General features: G+C 41.7%; 1 protein-coding gene and 1 long non-coding RNA gene across 4 annotated transcripts in view; one reads left to right on the top strand and one right to left on the bottom strand.

Annotated features, from left to right (window-relative positions):
- LOC311131551 (nuclear factor 1 C-type-like) overlaps positions 1 to 14061 on the bottom strand; it is a 113654-nt gene extending 99593 nt beyond the window's left edge. The window contains exon 1 of one of the 3 annotated variants that reach the window (XM_084164601.1): positions 13520 to 14061. In XM_084164601.1, the coding sequence (XP_084020727.1) occupies positions 13520 to 13522 (3 nt within the window). In that variant the 5' untranslated portion in view covers positions 13523 to 14061. Of the gene's footprint in view, positions 1 to 11260; positions 11739 to 13519 lie in introns of those variants that run through there. The other 2 variants (XM_084164599.1, XM_084164600.1) reach the window with 2 other exon arrangements.
- On the top strand, positions 13664 to 20662 carry LOC311131572. Its single transcript, XR_014613433.1, has 2 exons — positions 13664 to 13748; positions 20296 to 20662. It is a non-coding gene; the product is annotated as an uncharacterized lncRNA (long non-coding RNA).
- Positions 20663 to 21340: the final 678 nt, after the last annotated feature.

The raw sequence follows: 21340 nt of genomic DNA, 5'->3' as shown, positions 1-21340 counted from the left end.
AGTAGTGAGTGCATGCATTTTCATACTTTTTTCGTGCTGGTCCCCAGTGGGAATCGAACTCACAACCCTGGCATTGCAAAACATTTCATGAACGGCTAAGCTGTTGGTGCCAGAAGCACAACAGTTCACAAAATGTTTAGCCTCGTTAAAAGTAGGTCTGTAGCAAATCTGTTCAGGTGCTGTGCTAATATTCAGTAAACATATGAGAACTTGCATTTGTGGATCAATGTCTTGAACAACCAGTTAGATTTCCTATGATCATAAATACAGTTATCATAAGTTGACCTGACCTATTTCACCCTCTTAACAGCCAGGATGTTGTGGCCAGAAGCCTCAAGGCATAACATAAATAGAGGGAAAGAGAGAATTACACTAGTATTACTGTGCTTTTCTATTGGATTAAAGCACATAAAAGCAGTGGTTTAAAGTACTTAAGTAAAAATAGTTTAAAGCACTACTTAAGTCGTTTTTTGGGGTATCAGTACTTTACTTTACTATTTATATTTTTGACAACTTCTACTTCACTCCTAAAGAAAATAATGTACTTTTTACTCCATACATTTCCCCTGACACCCAAAAGAACGTTACATTTCGAATGCTTAGCAGGACAGGAAAATGGTCCAATTCATGCACTTCTCAAGAGAACTTCCCTGGTCATCCACTGCCTCTGATCTGGCGGACTCACTAAACACAAATGCTTTGTTTGTAAATTATGTCTGAGTGTGGAGTGTGCCCCTGGCTATCCTTTAAAAAAATAAAAATGGTGCCGTCTGGTTTGCTTAATATAAGGAATGTGAAATGATTTATACTTTTACTTTTGATACTTAAGTATATTTAAAACCAAATACTTTTAGACTTTTACTCAAGTAGTATTTTACTGGGTGACTTTTACTTAAGTCATTTTCTATTAAGGTATCTTTACTTTTACTCAAGTATGACATTTGGGTACGTTTTCCACCACTGCATAAAAGTACATTGTTGTTTTCCATACTGGTCATTGAATGATGCAAATAGAGAAATGTTGGAGGCTTACGTGGCTGATTTTAAAAAATGACAATTTGTGTCTATTCATAGAAATTGATTGAATAGATAAACATGGTTCTAAATCTCAGAGGGCATAACAGAAGGATCAGCTTAAAAACAAAATATCATTAGAACCAGCTTGGCAATGGATACATTTCTGTTGACTTTCCGCTAAATGTTTTCCAGATTAAACTAACTCTGACCCAGATTGGAAGAGCTTTTCGTCTGCCGCGCTATTCTAGGTAAAATAACTGAGTGACCTGATCATGGCGGGCCAACAGCCCCTATCTCTGTCTCTTTCTCCCTCTCTCTCTTTACATTTTAGTCATTTAGCAGATGCTCTTATCCAGAGCGACTTACAGTTAGTGAGTGCATACATATGTATGTATTTTTCATACTGGCCCCCCGTGGGAATCGAACCCACAACCCTGGCGTTGCAAACGCCATGCTCTACCAACTGAGCTAAATCCCTGCCGGCCATTCCCTCCCCTACCCTGGACAATGCTGGGCCAATTGTGCGCCACCCCATGGGTCTCCCGGTCGTGGCCGGCTACGGCAGAGCCTGGATTCGAACCAGGATCTCTAGTGGCACAGCTAGCACTGCGATGCAGTGCCTTAGACCACTGCGCCACTCGGGAGGTCATTCTTTCCCTCCATCTCAGTCTTTCTCTCTGTGTCTCTCCCTCGCTCGGTGTCTGTGGCTGGGTGATTTCTCAAGCAGCAGTAAGTCCCGACAGTGATGTCCCTAGCGCCTCTCTCCCTAATAGTTACATTCAATTACATAACATACTAGCGGGCTAATCTCCCTAATCCCTGTCGTGCCACAACAGGGCACCGCTCTGATCCTTGAACAAAGCCTGTTCTTTAAGCTCCCTTCCTCCTCCGTAAGTGTTTTGAGGAAGAAAAACCTGCCCTGAGAGCTGTGCTGGAGCCATCAGGCCTTGTGCTGCCACTCAGTGAGATATGTGCTGACTGCTCTTTGAAGATCAACTCACTGAGCCTCACTGTGGCTGAATCCCACTCTGGTAATGAGGTTTGCTTTTATTGAGTCTTCAATTGGCCTGCTTGTTCACTGGTCTCAAGTATCATTTTGTAACTACAATCTCCCAGTGACATTGAAACAGCGGGGTCGTGGGGGTGGAGAAGCATCCTTTCAGTAACAAATGTTCATAATCATAATATACAAACTAAAAAAATGATTGAGAAAATTCACACCATTTCTCTAAGGAAGTGAATGAGCTAAATGCTTTGTTTCAATATTTTCCCACTGAAATGTTTTTGTTTCCTGGAGACTGTGTTCTCAGAACAGCTCAAATGAAACAGTTTACTGTGCTTCACCAACGTTTCATTAATGAAATCTTCAAAAGGAGGTTATAACATTCAACCTTTACTTAACCAGGTTACAGTATTGAGAATGTATAATTTTTTCCATAAGTGTTCCATTAGACAGCCTCCTCTACAGCTTCCAACAACCTTGACAATGTTTATCAATGAACATCACACTGCCTCTGAGTGCAGTTATCTGGCAACCATCAGGGCTGAAGTAAAAGGAAATTCTATGTGCAATATTGCCTGTTGAGATAAGACTGGGTGAGAGCGATATTCCTGCCCTACTTTTGCAGCCGGACGGTGCTAGAGTCATATTAGGTCACAGCAGAATGGCCAAATGTTGACGTGTCCTCATGTTTCCCAGCTCGTTGCCAAGCCTCCTGATTCCCAGAGAGCCCTGTCTGGGCTTGTGACACACACCTCTGAAGGGGCCTGCAGCCTTTCTGCTTCTCTCTCCCTCTCCCCTTCTCTAGGGCTCTATACAATCCGGTTGATTTTTCCCCAAATTCAGTTTTCTCCGTTTTGTTTTTCCAGATTTCCGTTTTTTCCCCCGTTTGATTTTTTAAATAGAAAAAACTACAAAATGGTGTGTTTTAAGTCCACAACAAGGCTTAAACTACATCACAAGACCACTTTTGAGGTCTGGGAAAAAACTAAGAAATGTGTTTCTTTGGGTGTAGATACCCTATAATTCAGTGCGCACCAGCAAGAGACTTGTTTGGTTAGCATTTTTTTCTGTAGCACACGTGATTGCACAGTTTGCTAAACAAATCGCCACTGGATTGATGCAAATAATCATGATATCATTTTGCCAGGTAAGCATAGGCTAATTTGTAGATAACATTTAATTGAGAAGGTTTTTGGGAAAGCCTTTCCATCTACCAGAAGACAGTTATCATTATTAGCATCATCACTAACGGCTACACAAAGTCGTAGACAAACACGCACACACAGACAGAGGCATTCCCACGTTGCTGCTATAGAAACCTGAAGGAAAATACCAATCACTGATTCATTTTGTTCATTTCTTATGATAATCTTGCGCAAATTAATTAACTAATAACAAGTTCAATACATTTAGTAGATTTCCTACTTTTTGAATATTGTTGAATTCCGTTTTAATGTCTGTATTTCGTGATTCCGTCCGCATTCTCCACATCGCGGATTTTATAGGGCCCTCTCCCTCTCCCTCTCCCTCTCCCTCATGTAATGTCTGACACCTATTAAGCCCCTCGATATATGCTGCACAGTGTGAGAGCGCCGGGAAGACGAGGAATACACTCACAGTGTCATCTGAACTGAAGAGAAAAGAGAGTGAGCAGGATGCTCTTAAACCCTTTCAATAAAGAGACCCAGCATGAATAGCTACACTGTGCTCTGTCCTTAGGCGTTCTACTCTGCTCTGCTTGGTGGGGGAGGGGTTGTAAATGAACTGAGCAGCAAACAATTTAAATCAACAAAAAAAGAGGGAGAACAGAAAACTTGCTGAACATGGTTTATCCCCAGCAGCTTTATAATAGAGATCCAGTCAGCCACAGCGTAAAGCCCCCGATCCTATCCCAACCTCTTGTCAGCCCAGGCACAACCACTCTCCTCACAGGTATCCTAGGTCACTGCCCTTGAGAGTACACCTCCGCCTACCCTCCTGTTCCCCCCACTATTAGCATGGCACACCGGATGAAAGGGTGAACTTATTTCCCACACAAAGAAATCCCTCTCGAAACACAGTCGTCTACAGAGGGACAATGACAAATATGACCGTGTCATAGATTGCCTCATTTGGTCAACTGGCATGGAAACATTGACATGCACTTAACTGTAACTTCAAAAACATATCCTTTCATCAAAAATTCAGATCATTACCACCATCATCAGATCTTCTGAAACATCAATATCATATAATTCCCTCAAGAATTGACTTTGGTTTGCCCGAATTTTGGAGAGGAGTTTCCTAAATGAATTCAACTCATGTCTGGGACTGGGACCAGTGCCGTGTGGCGTATGTGAGCCAAGGAGAGTTGAGGTCCAGCAGCAGCCAGCTAGCGGGAGTCCCACAGGACTGTCTCTACCTCTGTACTTCCTGCAAATCTCTACACTGAGAGCAGCCTCTGCTTTGACAGTGATACATGATGTGATACATCCTAGCCTAAATACTTGCATATCGTCTGCATTCACTGCCACAATGAAGTTATTGCTGCTGAATAGGTCTTTGTGAGTTATTCTTTTATTATGCATGGCGTGATCCTTACTGACAATGACAAGAGCCCAAAGCTGAATCTTTAAAGGCAGACAGAGATTGTAACACATCTATAAAAAACATATTTTCAAAATAGCGTACAGTATGCAATTAAGTCAACCCTGTTTGACTAGGAAATCCTGTTTTGACTGAGTGAAACTAAAACAAGGGAGTAAAACCAACCACAGGCATGGAGCAGTTTCTAAGCATTTCAGGTTCCTGCTAAACCAAATAACTCAACAGAAGGGACCTGTCACTCTTTTCTAAATGCCACCTTTACGTCAAAGTAACAATGAACAATGCGTATGGTTTCAAAACCTACAGAACAGTGTCAGTTTCCTTTATGGTAAATGTTTTATGCTTCTGATTCTGCTAAATACACATAGGAATTCATTTTGTTCTGGTTATTACAGGCTGCCTATTAAGCAGTGTGAAACTGTACCTCTGTGCACTGTGCTCCTTAAAACTCTTCCCCTACTGTAATTAAATCACAAACGATGATGGAATATCAGAACTGGGCATCTCAATAGAGGGCAGGATAGTTCCTTGTCACTTGTCCAACAGGAACACCATAGATGCAAGAGAGCATGCTGCAGAGGGCACCACCATACAGTACAATACAACACAACACACATCCCACCCGTACTGTAGGTCTGCTGGTGGACTGGGAGAAACCCACAGAGGCCACTGGGCTCCTGCTGCAGCAGTACAGTCCCTGCTGTGCACCTGACCTGGATGAGATGATAGGCTATGGATCAGGCTTTAAAAAGGGCTATTCTACTGTATGCATTAGTCAGTCAGGGATAGAGCTGAACCCAGATAGGAGAGATGGAGGGACAGAGAAAAAGCCTGTTTTCCACTGTGAGAAGCATCACTAGTGTTTCAATTGAGTATGTTCTTAGAGGCATGCATTTTGAAATATGCCAATAAACTGTGTTGCATTCATTAATGCCTCATACGCTATTAGATGGTGTTTCTAAGCCACTTAATTTCAGGTGGTAATAAAGTACCCATATTAATATTAAGGATATAAACAAAGTGGTGGACAAGTCACACGCGGCTGGAAGTCACATGCGGCTGTCTCACAAAAAAAACTCAAGCCGTACAAAATATGTATGATTCACCCCCTGAGAGCACCTGCAACAGAGCAGCAAGCAGGGGGAATGTTTGCTCTCGCTCAGTGGCAGTGGTGCATGACTGGGTCCCAATCACAGAATACAGCTTTATCTCCTCATTTAACGTTACGCTCTACAGCCATAAACAACAGTCCCATCTCCACATACTGCTACAGCACTTGCCATGTATGCCGTTCTTTTATATTACAGTACACAGGAGAAGAGCTGTTAAGGGGGTCATGACCGCCCTGCCATCCCCCACCAGCACTTCTACCACCACACACACACACCATTATCAAAGGCAAACAGAACCAAGATCCTGAATGCCCTTTCTATCCCTCTGTGTTGAGCCTTTTTTAAAATTACTTGTCAAGTGCCTGTATTCCTGATAAACAATTACTATCACTGTCGGATCAATATACACTACGTGGCGTATAGCCTCACACAAAGACAACCTGAAGCTATGATGAGTTGAGCAAAATCCTTAAGAAACTATTCCCATTTTACTAACTCCATGATACATTTAAGAATAAAGTTTGTTGGACGTTAGAAAGAAAGAATAATTGAACGGTTAAAACCAAGGCTACATTGGCACCAGCAGTGAACCAAGGTTAGATTCACAGACATTTTAAATAAACACAGCGCTGTGCCACGGCAGCAGTATATTTTTGATAGCGCTCCAGTTGGACCATTTAACAAAGCCTCTCCAGCAGCACTCTGTGTTGCCAAGAACGGAGGTTCTTCTCACGTCGACCTAATACTGAGCCTCAAACCCCGTAACTCTGAAACAAACTGCCTGCCTTCACAAGCTTTCATCCACTTCCAAAACACATATACAGATAGTAAACACAGTAAAGACCATGTCTATCCATTTCCAAAACTTAGCCCATGTAGGTACACAATAATATATATTATATATCTTTGAACCAAATACAAATAACAACTGAATAAGAATCAGGACCACAGAGCTGTGAGCTGAGGTGTAGCCTATTTGTTTGTGTTTGTAATTCCTTCTATCTAATAGCATTTCAGAGACTAGCCTAGATGCAGTTGTTATAACTGGCTCCTGTAGGCCAGTTCTGGGCCAGGGCTTTGCAGGCCAAGGCATCCACTATAAGCGTCATTCCACAAGAGACATTGCCAACCTGGCTAATCTGTCACAGAGCGCTAGCAACACCTTGGTCTGGCCAATGTGACAAGTGAAAAGCCCAGAAAGCTTCCTCAGTTCTAATCTCCCCTGGCTGCCGGTGAGAGGAGGTTGCATATTCAGATGGAATTCAAACAAGGCATCATACTGTAAATATTTTTAAATGCTCCTCACCATGCTCCCTGCCGAGGAACCTGGGTGTGATATGAAATGCAGCCAACCTTCCACAGACATCTGCAGCGACGGACACATGGAGTCCCAGCCTCTATGCCAAGAGCCCCAAGGTTTTATAACTGCGGGCACTTTTTAGGGCCCCCACCCTCCCACTTTCCCTAGTGACAATCAGGCAGTCACCGGGATCAACACATGAAGGCAGCTGCTCCACTTAAGATCTGTCCCATTTTTCCACTTCCTGACATGAATAAATAAAGACTTTTAAAAAGTAGAAGACCACCCCAACACTCCGGAGAGGCCAATAATCAAAATAAACTTAATTAGCATGTTGATTGGCACACGCAGGCAGAGAGTGACCATCATCAGACGCAGTACATCTGATGAGCGGTGCAGAGGGACAGCATGTCAGGGACTGCCACTCAGGACTCAGAGGAAAAGTGGGGCAAGAATTTCTGCTCCGAAAGAACTCTCCCCACCCCCACTCTAGCGATGATGGTTTCAGAGAGGACCAGTCTCTCTACCCAGCAGGGGTTCTTTTGGAAACTGTTGGGGTTGAGAGAGCAGCAAGCGGCACTCAAAACACAATGTGTCCAACCATGGAGAACATTTCAGCGTTAATTAAAGAAGGGCCTGCTCTGTCTGCTAGCCCCAGAACAACTGTTACACACAAACACTGTTCTTGTTGAGACTGAGCCTAAACATTATTGGGGAAAAACCTACATTTTATAACGTGCTTATGCAACGCATGCACTGATCGCACAAAAGCAAAACTATTATGAGGGTGGATGAACGGAAACAACTTTGCAAACTACAAGTACAGCAGGGACAAAAAGAAAGGACTGTGTTGAGTAAGAGAACAATATCAATCATGAGATTTAGATTTCACATCCATTACAACAAAACACAGCGCAAGTGAGTGAACTCTGGGTGCGTTTTAATATGGTGAAATGGTTTGAATGTGTAGCGGCCAGCTCAGGCTTGGATTGGCCCGACCCTGGGATCTCTCGTGGGCACTAATTGCAGCTCTAATGGAATGAATCGATGAGAAATGGGGGCAGGAGAGTGCACTTCCACCACAGTGGGATTTGAGATCTCCAGCAGACACCAGAGTGTGTTGGCAAACATGCCCCAAACTGTGTCTGCTCAGGCTTACAAAGCGGCAGTCTCACTAACAAATTAAAATAATCAGATTGACAGATAATTTAAACTGACATGCTTCAAAGTACTTCTTGAAAATGTATGCCTTTACAAAACAAAAGGTGGGTCATAATTTCATGTTATTCATGATCATGTGATTCAGCATAATACATTTAGTAAATGTCTACATTTGTCAAAAATAACTGAAATATTGTCATCCATGAATTCCACATCCATCCTAACAAGCATTAAACCCGTCTACTCATTTTTTGCTCTGCTCCCTCTTAAAATGTATATTTTATCCTACATCTGTTTTTTTAAATGCAGCTGTAGGAATATCCTGGTGTGACTGTCACTTTGTAGCGGAGGGCATGCACTTTGTCATGGCAATATTTATTGACCATACTGATGCTAGCTTGGGGTTATGCCCCGTAAAACCCACTACCACAAGCAGGGAAACTTGGTGAAAATAACTTGCTAAACACAGCGGTTTAGGGGTCAGCAAAAACTCAGTCAGGCCTTAATGGAGAATCGCTTATGATTTCAAGGAAATTAAACTCTGAAGTAAAGAATCAAATATTCTTCTTGGAAAAGGTAGCAGAACGTTTGAATCTAGCTATCTGCATTTCACAGCTACAGAGAGGAGAAGAAGCAGTAAAGGAATAATGTGTAATAACTTGTGTTTAGCGTTAGCAGTGCCACAACCCTTCAGGTTGCCAGCAGAGCCAGAGCCGCCGCAGCAGCGTTGTCTGGCACACCCTGCCCCCCCCCTCTTTATTTTGCTTTATTAACTTTAATCTAAATATTACAAACAGCACTGATATTCTACTACCATAAAACAAGTCTGAATTCCCTATTGTTCAAAACTTTTAAAGATATGCATACGAGCTATTCAACAAACCAGCTGGCAGCATAAACTAGGAGTTAAAACTACTAATCCTCCAAAATTACTTTTCACGTCACACTTGGTATACCATCTTAATTATTTCATTTGGATAATGTCAATGAATAAACCATACGTGCATCGGCTAATTTTAACCAATCATAATTATATACTGGACACTTCAGTAAAAATATAATGTCACTATCTGAGACATCAATAAAGTTTTATACAAATTTTAAAAAACTGGCAAATGCCAAATGCATTATTTAGTTTGAACTGCTACAATTCATACAAGGCAATTCCAAAAGCACACTAATAATACAACTGTCACCAGTATTATTACAAAGTTAAGTTACAATACTATTGAAATATACATTCAGTAAAACATATGGAACCTGTTGCATACAGCAACATGAGTAATTTGGTCTAATATTCTTTCCTCTACTGGATTAAAAACCCTCCTTCAGAATAACAGTTTAGAACCATGCAACAATATGTCTGTTTATTTTTGAAGAAAAGTACAATTTCCTCTGTAATTAAAACAAATCTTTGAACAGGTCTATAAAATCCATTGCAGTTCCCAAAGCCAAAGTAAATACGACAATTGTGTCCATCTGAAACGCCACATCAAGTCTCATAAGTCAATATACAGTAGGCTGCCTTTTACTGAAAATCGACCTTAAAACACCCTTTGTCCTTGCTTGAGTTCTGCCAACTGGCAAGAAAACCCAAGCTCTTCCCTGGATTCCTCTTGTAGTGCATTTATTAACAGAAACTAAAGCACTATTTATGTCTTCAGCTATTAAAACAAGGTATATTGATGTATTATCCCATTACTTTATGTGAATTAAATTCAGTGTAATTCCATTTCAAAATTAACAACACATTAGAATTGTACTGGTGAACTACATAGGTCTATATGAAGACTTTATGGCTATGCCTTATTGTGTGTAAATGGCATCTAAAGGCTATCAATAAATGGAAGAGTGTTTTTTCATATTTAGATAGTTTTAACCAAATGAAACACATCCACCTACAGATTGAAACAGGCTCCTCAAATCCAACCATGGACTATTATAGGCCTACCTTGCAATACAAAGGTCATAGGCTACGTGGTTTCTCTGATATAGGCCAGGCAGTCCCATTCTTTAGATATTACTTCTCTCTAAGTTTTACACTAAGAGTGTATGCAATATTATCTCCTCAATTACAACTCAATCGAATGTTAATTGATGCATACTATATCAAAAATGTATTTCCTTCAACTAGATGTCCAAAAATGTTGTGTGTCAACCTGACTCAAAATAAGCCTAATCCTAATGCATGTAGCAAAAATACAATAAGAAAGAATCCTCAACATCAGGTAAGAAATGTGCCTCTGACTTGTTCAATCCTAAATATTCTAAATAAATATCCTGATAGCAGACTGTGATAGTTGTTCTAAATAGACGGATAGACTATTTGGATACACAATTTACCGCACTTCAAAATACCGCAAAGCGCTCTAAGTGCAAACTACTCCATGACACAGGTAAGGTACAGACACACACACACGCGCACACACACACACACACACACACACACACACACACACACACACACACACACACACACACACACACACACACACACACACACGTTATATTTACAATGATTATAAGCATTTAAATAATTAATCAGGACATCAATACTGAGCCGAAGTGCTCCCAGGCCTGACCACAGTTCTTGGGGTGGTTTGTTGTCCCTCCTTAACTCAAAGGAGAGTGGAATACTTCGTGGAGAACTCTCCCATACACAGGGTTGATAGCCTAACTTTTGCTGAGACTTTAAGATTAAGAATTCTGATGATACTTATGGCATGCACAGCTTGCCATCATGCGCCTTCATCGGTCACAGCTAATGAATTACATGCTATTTTAGCCTTATACTTCTCCAAGGTGAACAAACTTCATGAAAAGTTGGGACAAAAAAAATCGACTTTAAACATGAGTCAGCATAATGCTATTGAGTAAACTATAGTAGTGATAACAAAAATTCTGAAGTTAGTATAGGCTGAGAGACTCAGGTTTCCACGTATCCTTACGGACCGTGCCAACACTCATCCCGCCCTTTTCTAAACTGAAATATCATCTGCATTTCATAGCCACGTTCATTCAGTCAACACAGACGCTCATGCATAATAACTCTCCAAAAAGTAAGCAAAATGAATAATTTACCTGAGTAAGACAGAGAGGAGAGTACATCATGATGAAAATGAACTTATAAGGACTTGTCAGGTAGCAAAAGACAGAAAAGTTAGTGAATCATTATTTTACAGTTCATCATCATCATCATCATCATCATCATCATAAACACCTCCACCATCGCCTCAATTGACTTGCAGTTTACGTCCACTAAGGTGTAAGCCCTCCAAAAATGATGACACAGAAGAAAAGTTCACCTTAAAAATCCTGAAAAATAAAAATAGTAACTTTGAATAAAAATTGGGAAAGCTAGGAAATGAAATGGCTTGGCCAATCTGTTCCATTTAGGAAATGGGGGGAGAAAAAGAATCAAAGAATGACAAAATGAAAAAGAGGGAGGAATAAAATGACGTTATGAAAATAGCCCATCCCCCCAAAAAAAATTAAAGAAGCAGTAACCCTGATTCCCTGTGTCCAGCAATACTCGTTAAATCCACGAAAAACAAAGTAATGCGTTTAGATCAGGAGCAACGCTGGTACGGATGGTTAAAAACTAAAATTGCAGAGGAATTTCTCTCGCCCAAGCAAGAGCCTACACTCCCTCCCTCGCGTAGCCTATCCCAGCGATGTTGCATGTGCGCTTGTGCCGTTTATTCAAAACGGGTCGTTGGCAACTTGCTGCGTAATATCCTACAAATGACCGATTGGAGTGCGTTGATGACAGTCTTGCAACACAGACACAATAGCCTGCACTCCCAAGTGGCCTCTCACAACATGAACTACACTAAGCTGTTATTACTGTACATTTAACATCTTTTCAAAATGATCAGAATCGATAAGCTTCTGATAACGTGGATATCCTAATCCTACAATACCAATTCAGAAAACCAAGCGTCTGAATTCATCATCCGTTATCAACTGTTTTCTATAATCATGTCACACAGACATCTATACAAACTAATAATAAGTTATAAAAGTCTGTGTGTAAAAGCGCAAAGACGTCAGTGGTGAGCATACTATTTATTTTAATTGGAATTCAGACATAACCTACTTTTATCAATTTCTACAGTATTGTATTTATTGTCAGATGTGACTTGACCAAAACAAGTGGTAGGTGTAATGGCAATAATATTTGGAGAACTAGCAAATAAAGATGATCACGTTCTCTCTTTGAACTATATGGACACATTCTGCTTTTGTAACTATGCACACAAAAGGTTTCCAACAAAATGATAGTAAGGGGCCTATAAAGTGTAAGTATATCCCCATGTCATTACACACAAGAGTAGGTCTGTACATGGCCTCTCCATTAGGGCAGACCAGAGAAAAGGGACATACACACGTTCTTCTTGGTATACTTTGAGTGAGTAGACCAGGTTATTCTTTTTAAATCTCCGGCAAAGCTAAGAAAACTATTCTGAGATCAGTCTGAAGGGACAATGTTGTCTGCATCAATATTGTTATCACTTTGATCTGACAATGCTATAAAGTAATAACTGCATCCAAACCATTAGCATAAGTTTGTCTATAGCAGTTCGGTGGTGGTGGTGGGTAAATCAACCTTCCTGAAGTGAAGTGAAGTGAACTGCAGTTCAGACAAAATTGGCCATTTTGTTATCTATGACATCCAAAAATATAACGTCCTGAATATATTTATTTGATATTTCATAAACAGTAGGCCAGAGAAATTATATTGTTTTCACAAAAACTCTAAATATGCCAGTTGAGTGCACTTTCAAAACATTCAGATTGCAACTCTGCGAGTATGTGTGTTATAACCGCACTCGGACTATACTGCATCCAGGGACGGAGCGCCTCGGTCGGTCTATGGTTCAAATTCAAGACCGCGCGCCTGCGGCTCCGGCTGCGGCCATTTTCTGCTGAACAAACTAAACCGGACACAGAGTCTATTGGCTTTGAACTTCAACTTGGCCTTCGACGTCCCGTAGTGAATATGCGCTGCCCCACTCAAACTGGCAAAAAAACGAATACCTTTCACTGCGGGAGAAGTGCCAAAACGCCTTGTAGGCGATCTTAATCATTACGCGCCGGTGTAACAAATATACAGTATGTCTGCATTTCTAGCCTTTCCCACAAACGATACGCTTGGCTGAAAACCAACAAGAAAATGAGTAGCCCAACTGCTGAGAAACAAAGGAGCAGAACACCAAAATACAGCTCTACGCGATTATCTTAATTTGATTTTACAGAGTGCACACAACTCGTGATCATTCTCGCCTTGAGTCTGTTGGAACGTGGACAAATAATGATGAAATTGATTTGTAAACGTACCATTTCAAAGCGAAACTGCCAACCCCCCAGAAAAGTTATAGTTTATGCAGCAACGCGGTTCAACGCCTGGTCATCTCGTCGACGGGTTTTTATTATTATTCCATATCCATTTATCCGCGAACAGAGGTAATCCGTGGTCTTCGGAGGGGAGAAACCCCGCACAGATATCAATCAGATACGTCCCACGCGAAGTCTGCAGCTTCAACCCCTGAAGAATCCTCGCTACAAGGTACAATAGAACAACATAAAGGTTTGACTATAATATTATAGCTACGGGCTGCACGATTTCGGCCAGAATCTGCTAACTGTAAACTGCTTGATGGTGTCGTAATGTATCGTGCTGTTGTTAGTTGTATATCTTTAAATTACAGAACTGATTCTTCGATCTCATTGCTTTGCAGCATTGTACACATAGATGTCCTTAGTTATGATGGTATCAATGCTTCGTCTGATCATGAATGTCCTTACAGACGGCCCGAACGATGGGCTCATAGGCGATCTTACAGTCGTCTCGGAGAAATAATAGATGAACAGGAAGGTGCTGTGTGCGCGGGTGTGTGTGTGCAAGAGAGGGAGTGTGTGTGGCTTGGGGCATTCTATTAGTGTGGCACTTGATGGCGTAGTTCATAAAAAGCAAAAATACAACTATTTACCCACTGTGAGCCGCTATTACAAAACATGTTATCTCAGATAGATATACAATGAAATAGTTTTTCCTCTCACTGTTCTATAGCAAGTTTCAAGTTTGGAACTTAGCTATACTTCCCTGTGTGTGCGTGTGTGTGTGTGTGTGTTATTTCAGAATTACATCCCCAGCTCTTTATTACACTGGTGATTACACCTAAACAATTCAATTAAAACAATGTATTTCCTGGGAGGGAACTTCATGGTTTAAAGAGCTGTCAAAGTTTCAGGTGTTGTCAAATTTGCCACTGCCTTTAACCCCACTTTGCTCACACACTTTTCAAAAGAGCAGCAGGGAACTTAACCACAGCCGGTTGTGCGTAAATCCTCAAGGAAAATACATCAAGTTTGCTATAGCCTACCATTATCCTAACATTCCAAACAGAAGATGATTTGATATTTAATTAATGAGTAGCCTATTCATAATTAATTAATAGCCTAGTCGTTTTGCTATTGATATTCACTTTCATAAATGTAGAAGTATTCTTAGAACTTTACTTTTCCACGGAATTAACCCCGCGCCTCCAACTGGTTTCTGCAGCTTCATATTGGAAACGTTAAAAAACGTTTACCAATATTCTTCAAAACTCACGAAGGTATGTGGCCTATGACATGTTATAACTGAAAACGTTTAGGAATGTCATACTTGAGTTTATAAGAGTGGCATTCCCAAAGAATTAACCCAGTGTGTTCAACTGCTTTCTGCGTTTCAGTTCATTAGGCCTAAAGTGCTTGAAAACTGTAGGCCATGAGCACATTTTAAAGCAGTATATATTACATAATTCTATAATTTATTACAGTGATAATTGACCTAAATTAATATGCATTCTTTGGTTGAAGAATTCGGTCTTTAGTGCAATTATAGGATTTGGTTTTAAGAGATGGTCTCTCGCATGCAAGCTACACCTTTTTGTCGCTACCTATCTTAACCTGAACTAATGATTTTATGTACTAGCAATTACATCCCCAATGTATAGCAATTACTGGATTCTTCTTCTCTTTCGATTTAACTTCACTGTTCTACGTCAAATGTCAAATGTCCCTGTTCATTAGAATCGTAATATAACAATTTGATGAAGAATAATAAGGTGTTATCTAGGGTAGGAACTTGATTATGCAATGGATAATACACCTTTTTGAATTAAAGTCTCAGGTTTGCATTTTAACAGTCAAACTAATCATGCAAAATCCATACAGGAGTATTTAATATGAGACAAAAATGACAGAATCCATTCAATAATGAGTGTGCGATTGTGCTTTCTGACTTTTATTGCACTTTTTATTTGCTAATGGTGCAATAGCCTAATGTTTGATAGTTAGATCTAGGCCCAACCCAGGCATAGGCCAACTTGTCATTATGTTCTGTTTTTAGAAAATGCAGGTTTATGCAATTGAAAGCATCATTTTTTAAATAACATCTACTAATGTACAACATATTTTTAACCCTTCAAATGCTAAAACAAAATGTTTTACTTGTTGCTCACTTCTTGGATGACGTTAATCAAACATTTTTTATTGGGGTCAATGCATTCTGTATTTCACCACAGTGACTGGGTAGGCCGATTTGCATTGAATTTGGCTATTTGTAATTGACTGTTCCAGCATGCATTGTACAAGACATTAATGGATTTTATTATCAATAACCATAAATGTATCATTTGAAGACTAACTTCAAAACATTTTGCCTAAACTGGTGATATGAGAGGTAAAACAAATGAGTAGGCTATTTAAATGAAACAAACAATAATATTTATAAAATGTCACATTGCTTTGACAATAAGCTCAATTTCAATGTCTTTTAATAACATTTTGAAGAAGCCTAATTTGTATTTCTCCTGACATTGATTTAAAATACAAAATGATTTCCAGGTTACCAATAATTATGAGATCTTTTACATTACACTGAGATAAATTGTGTTTTTTTGTTGATTTGTGGTTGGTTGTTGATACTTTTTAGTTCTGAAGTCCAGTAATTGTTTATTCTAAGTCCCTTAGCAGGAGTATTGGAAATGCTATCAAATGTTTATGATAGTTTTGGACAGGACCACAAGAACAACATTCATTAAACAGTAAACAAACAGTAAACAAAATTAGAAATGCAATTATCTTCTGTTGATTAGAAAGCCTCTGGCCAAATGAATTGTCTTGCTTGGAAGAGTGTTTGTTAAACTCTAGCCTATATGGAATGAAATCACAATAACAAATGCAACAGGTTTTGGCTATAGCTGCATGCTGAAATGTCTAATTAACCATCGGGAAACATTCACTGATCCATGGATGCACAAATCCAAAAGGAGACAAAGAGAAAGTACACTACTGAAATCTCTAATTAAAAGTTATTTTAACCTCAGTAGAAATACTTGGGATTGGTCACTCTTTTGTTTCTTTTACCTTGGACTTCTGAAAAAACGGATGTCTGGTAGTATTTATTTTATGATCTCTAATGAAATTATTAGAAAATCAAACTGAAGAAAACTTGCAGAAAGGATAAAAACATTGGGTTTGTCATTTAGTTTGAATGAGTTTTCAATATGAAACCATGTGCTGCAAACTTCATAGAATCTCCCGCCATTAGGCTATTTGTGTACCATCAAGTTGGTTTTAAAATGTAAATGATTGATTTCATAAAGGCCTTGTCAAGCTAATTTATAACTACATCTTCTCATGGTGTAGGCCTGATATAGACTCATTTGTGTGGCTAGTAGGCCTACATTAATATAGCCTAAGGTATCTTAAATACTTGATTTGAACATTCCAAAGTATATTTCCTTTATTATACGAATATGTATGCTACTGAAATCTCAGATGAGGATTTGGCCCATCAGGAGACATTATACAGATTTATACTTTTATGTTATCAATTTTTTATCATGAAAAGTGAAGAAGAAATACATAGTCTTATAATGCAGAGTGTGGGACCACTCACAGTAAAATACTATGGGTTGGACCAACACATATTGATGCTGTTAAAAGTGAACATGTATGCTATATATACTGAACAAAAATATAAACGCAACATGTAAAGTGTTGGTCCCATGTTTCATGAGCTGAAATAAAAGATCCCAGAATTTTTCCATACACACAAGAAGCTTGTTCTCTCAAATTTTGCACACACATTTATTTACATCCCTGTTAGTGAACATTTCTCCTTTGCCAAGATAATCCATCCACCTGACAAGTGTGGCATATCAATAAGATGATTAAACAGCATGATTACACAGGTGCACCTTGTGCTGAGGACAATAAAAGGCCACTCCAAAATGTGCAGCTGTGTCACAGAACACAATGACACAGATGTCAAACATTTTGAGTGAGCATGCAATTGGCATGCTGACTGCAGGAATGCCCACCAGAGCTGTTGCCAGAGAATTGAATGTTCATTTCTCTACCATAAGCCGCCAACGTCGTTTTAGAGAATTTGGCAGTACGTTCAACCGGCCTCACAACCTCAGACCACGTGTGTAACCACGCCAGCCCAGGATCACATCCGGCTTCTTCACCTGCAGGATCATCTGAGACCAGTGGGGTAAAACTCATTCTGATTGGCTGGGACTGGCTCCCAAGTGGGTGGGCCTATGCCCTCCCAGGCTCACCCATGGCTGCACCCCTGCCCAGTCATGTGAAATCCATATATTAGGGCCTAATTTATTTATTTAAATTGAAGGCCCAAAAAATTGTCAAAGACTCCAGTCACCCAAGTCATAGACTGTTCTCTCTGCTACCGCACAGCAAGCGGTACCGGAGCGCCAAGTCTAGTTCCAAAAGGCTCCTCAACAACTTCTACCCCCAAGCTATAGGACTGCTGAACAATTCATCAAATGGCCACCTGGACTATTTACATTGACCCCCCCCCCCCCCATCCCTCCCCCTTTGTTTTTACACTGCTGCTACTGTACAAATTACCTCAACTAACCTGTACCCCCGCACTCGGTACCGGTACCCCCTGTATATATCCTCGTTATTGTATTGTGTTACTTTTGATTTAATTTGTTACTTTAGTTTATTTAGTAAATATTCTTAACTCTATTTCTTGAACTGCATTGTTGGTTAAGGGCTTGTAAGTAAGCATTTCACGGTAAGGTCTACACCTGTTGTATTCGGCGCATGTGACAAATAAGATTTGATTTGATTTGATTTCCTTATATGAACTGTAACTCAGTAAAATCGTTGAAATTGTTGCATGTTGCATTTATATTTTTGTTCAGTATACACATTGGAGAAGAATAGCATCCTCTACCACATGTAAAAATAGGACTTGACAATGTCAAGCATAAATGTGGTAATAAACTCTATTTGCAAGATGCAGAGAGGACATTTTAAAAATCATTAAATGAGAGCAAAACCCCAACTTGATTAAATACTACATACATTACTCAGTCAATAACTACTTATGTTATCACTTGCTTACACAATGCAATTCCTGAAATTAATTCACTTATGGGTAAAATAAACTTGCTGTCACGCCCTGGCCTATAGAACTCTAGCTAGTTTGGTCAGGGTGTGAATTTCTAGGTTTGTATTTCTATGTTTGGCCGGGTGTGGTTCCCAATCAGAGGCAGCGGTCGCTCGTTGTCTCTGATTGGGGATCATACTTAGGCAGCCAGTTTTCCTGCCTGTGTTGTGGGTTTTTGTTGTGTTCCTGTTTTAGGCTTGTGTGTTAGCCTTTGGACCGTCATGGTTAAGTTTTGTTATTTTGGTTACTGTGACGTGTGTTTATTCTTTAATAAACATGTACGCCTTTCACGCTGCACCTTGGTCCGTCCCGTTCCTTAACGTACGTGACAGAAAAACCCACCACCAATGGACCAAGCAGCGTGCCCAGGAGGAGCAGAGAGGATGGACCTGGCAGGAGATAAGAGAGGATCTGGCAAGGCAGATGGAGGCCCTGAAAGGGATCAGGGTGGAGAGACAGCCCCAATATTTTTATTTTGGGGGGGGGGGGCTAAAAGGGTGGTCGGGGAGCGACAGAGAGGAGCCTCGACCACTGCACTCGTGGGGGCTCAAGGAGGAGTCCTCACTGGAGGAGGACGGGGCGCGGAGTGTAAAGGACGGAGACCGTCATAGACCTCCAGCGCCGGTTCCCAGTCCGGTTCCCCGCCGGTTCCCAGTACCTGCTCTCCGCACCAAGCCAGTGGTGCGTGTTCCCAGTCTGGCCCGGCCTGTTCCTGCTCCCCGCACCAAGCCAGTAGTACGTGTTCCCAGTCTGGCCCGGCCTGTTCCTGCTCTCCGCACCAAGCCAGTGGTGCGCATCGCCAGTCCGGCCCGGCCTGTTCCTGCTCTTCGCACCAAGCCAGTGGTGCCCGTCGCCAGTCCGGCCCGGCCTGTTCCTGCTCCTCGCACCAAGCCAGTGGTGCCCGTCGCCAGTCCGGCCTGTTCCTGCTCCTCGCACCAAGCCAGTGGTGCGCGTCGCCAGTCCGGCCCGGTCTGTTCCTGCTCCTCGCACCAAGCCAGTGGTGCGCGTCGCCAGTCCGGCCCGGCCTGTTCCTGCTCCTCGTACCAAGCCAGTGGTGCGCGTCGCCAGTCCGGCCCGGCCTGTTCCTGCTCGTCGCACCAAGCCAGTGGGGCGCGTCGCCAGTCCGGCACGGCCCGTGCCCGTTCCACCGGTGCCTGGTTCGTCAGCGGCTCCACTCCGGAGCCCGAGCAGTCCGCTCCACCGGTGCCTGATCCAGCTCTGGTCAGCGGCTCCACGCTGGAGCCAGAGCAGTCCGCTCCACCGGTGCCCAGTCCAGCTCCGGTCAGCGGCTCCACTCCGGAGCCGGAGCCGCCACCGATGCTGGAAGCCCACCCGGACCCTCCCCTATTCAGTCAGGTTTGTGCGGTCGGAGTCCGCACCTTTGGGGGGGTAGGCAGCCAGTTTTCCTGCCTGTGTTGTGGGTTTTTGTTGTGTTCCTGTTTAAGGCTTGTGTGTTAGCCTTTGGACCATCACGGTTAAGTTTTGTTATTTTGGTTACTGTGACGTGTGTTTATTCTTTAATAAACATGTACGCCTTTCACGCTGCACCTTGGTCCGTCCCGTTTCTTAACGTACGTGACACTTGCAGATTCATGATGTGTCTAACATGCCTTTGGTTATCTGCTCTTCTCATCCATAGGTCACTGAGTTTGGTGGAGTAAGCTGTCTTGGCATGCCATCTGACCTTACCACAGGAAGGCTGTGCTGGAGTGAGCGGTAGAGACATGATCCGACCGTTCAATGTGAATTGAAGGGTTCCTGTAAAAATCTACAGCTAAAAACGTGTATTTCCTAAAGACAGAGGAGTGAAAGCCAGGACTCATGCCATGATATTAACTGACAATGAAAGTATTATTTCAAACCTCATAAAACTATGACAAGGGCCTTGCATGTCATCTTTACGCAAGTGAACAGGATGCATGTAAAGCATATAGATATGCTGAACTCAATCGAAAAGTGAGTGAAGTGTAATGTTTGACATGAATAAAGGTCTCCTGAAGAGGGCAGTACCAGAGTGTGTTTCATGGAGTTGCCTGGTAGTCAGCATTCTCTCTCACTGCTTTATGAACTTTACAGTGATGTTCACTTTGCAATGGTGAAATTCTAAATGCTATACAACAAAATAATAAGGAACTACACTACATGACCAAAAGTATGTGGACACCTGTTCATCCCAAAGGTCTTCGATGGGGTTGAGGTCAGGTCCCTGTGCAGGCCAGTCAAGTTCTTCCACACCGATCTCAACAAACCATTTCTGTATGGACCTTGCTTTGTGCACGGGGGCATTGTCATGCTGAAACAGGAAAGGGCCTTCCCCAAACTGTTGCCACAAAGTTGGAAGCACAGAATCGTCTAGATTGTCATTCTATGCTGTAGCGTTAAGATTTCCCTTCACTGGAACTAAGGGGCCTAGCCCAAACCATGAAAAACAGCCCCAGACCATTATTCATCCTGCACCAAACTTTACAGTTGGCACTATGCATTCGGGCAGGTAGCGTTCTCCTGGCATCCGCCAAACCCAGATTCGTCCGTTGGACTGCCAGATGGTGAAGCGTGATTCTTCACTCCAGAGAACGCGTTTCCACTGCTCCAGAGTCCAATGGCGGCGAGCTTTACCCCACTCCAGCCGACGCTTGGCATTGCGAATGGTGATCTTAGGCTTGTGTGCGGCTGCTTGGCCATGG

The sequence above is a fragment of the Coregonus lavaretus genome, assembly GCF_964263955.1.
Source record: "Coregonus lavaretus genome assembly, chromosome: 6".
NCBI classification, from domain to species: domain Eukaryota; kingdom Metazoa; phylum Chordata; class Actinopteri; order Salmoniformes; family Salmonidae; genus Coregonus; species Coregonus lavaretus.
Note: the sequence above shows the minus strand (reverse complement) of the source record. Positions and strands in the feature narration are given on the sequence as shown.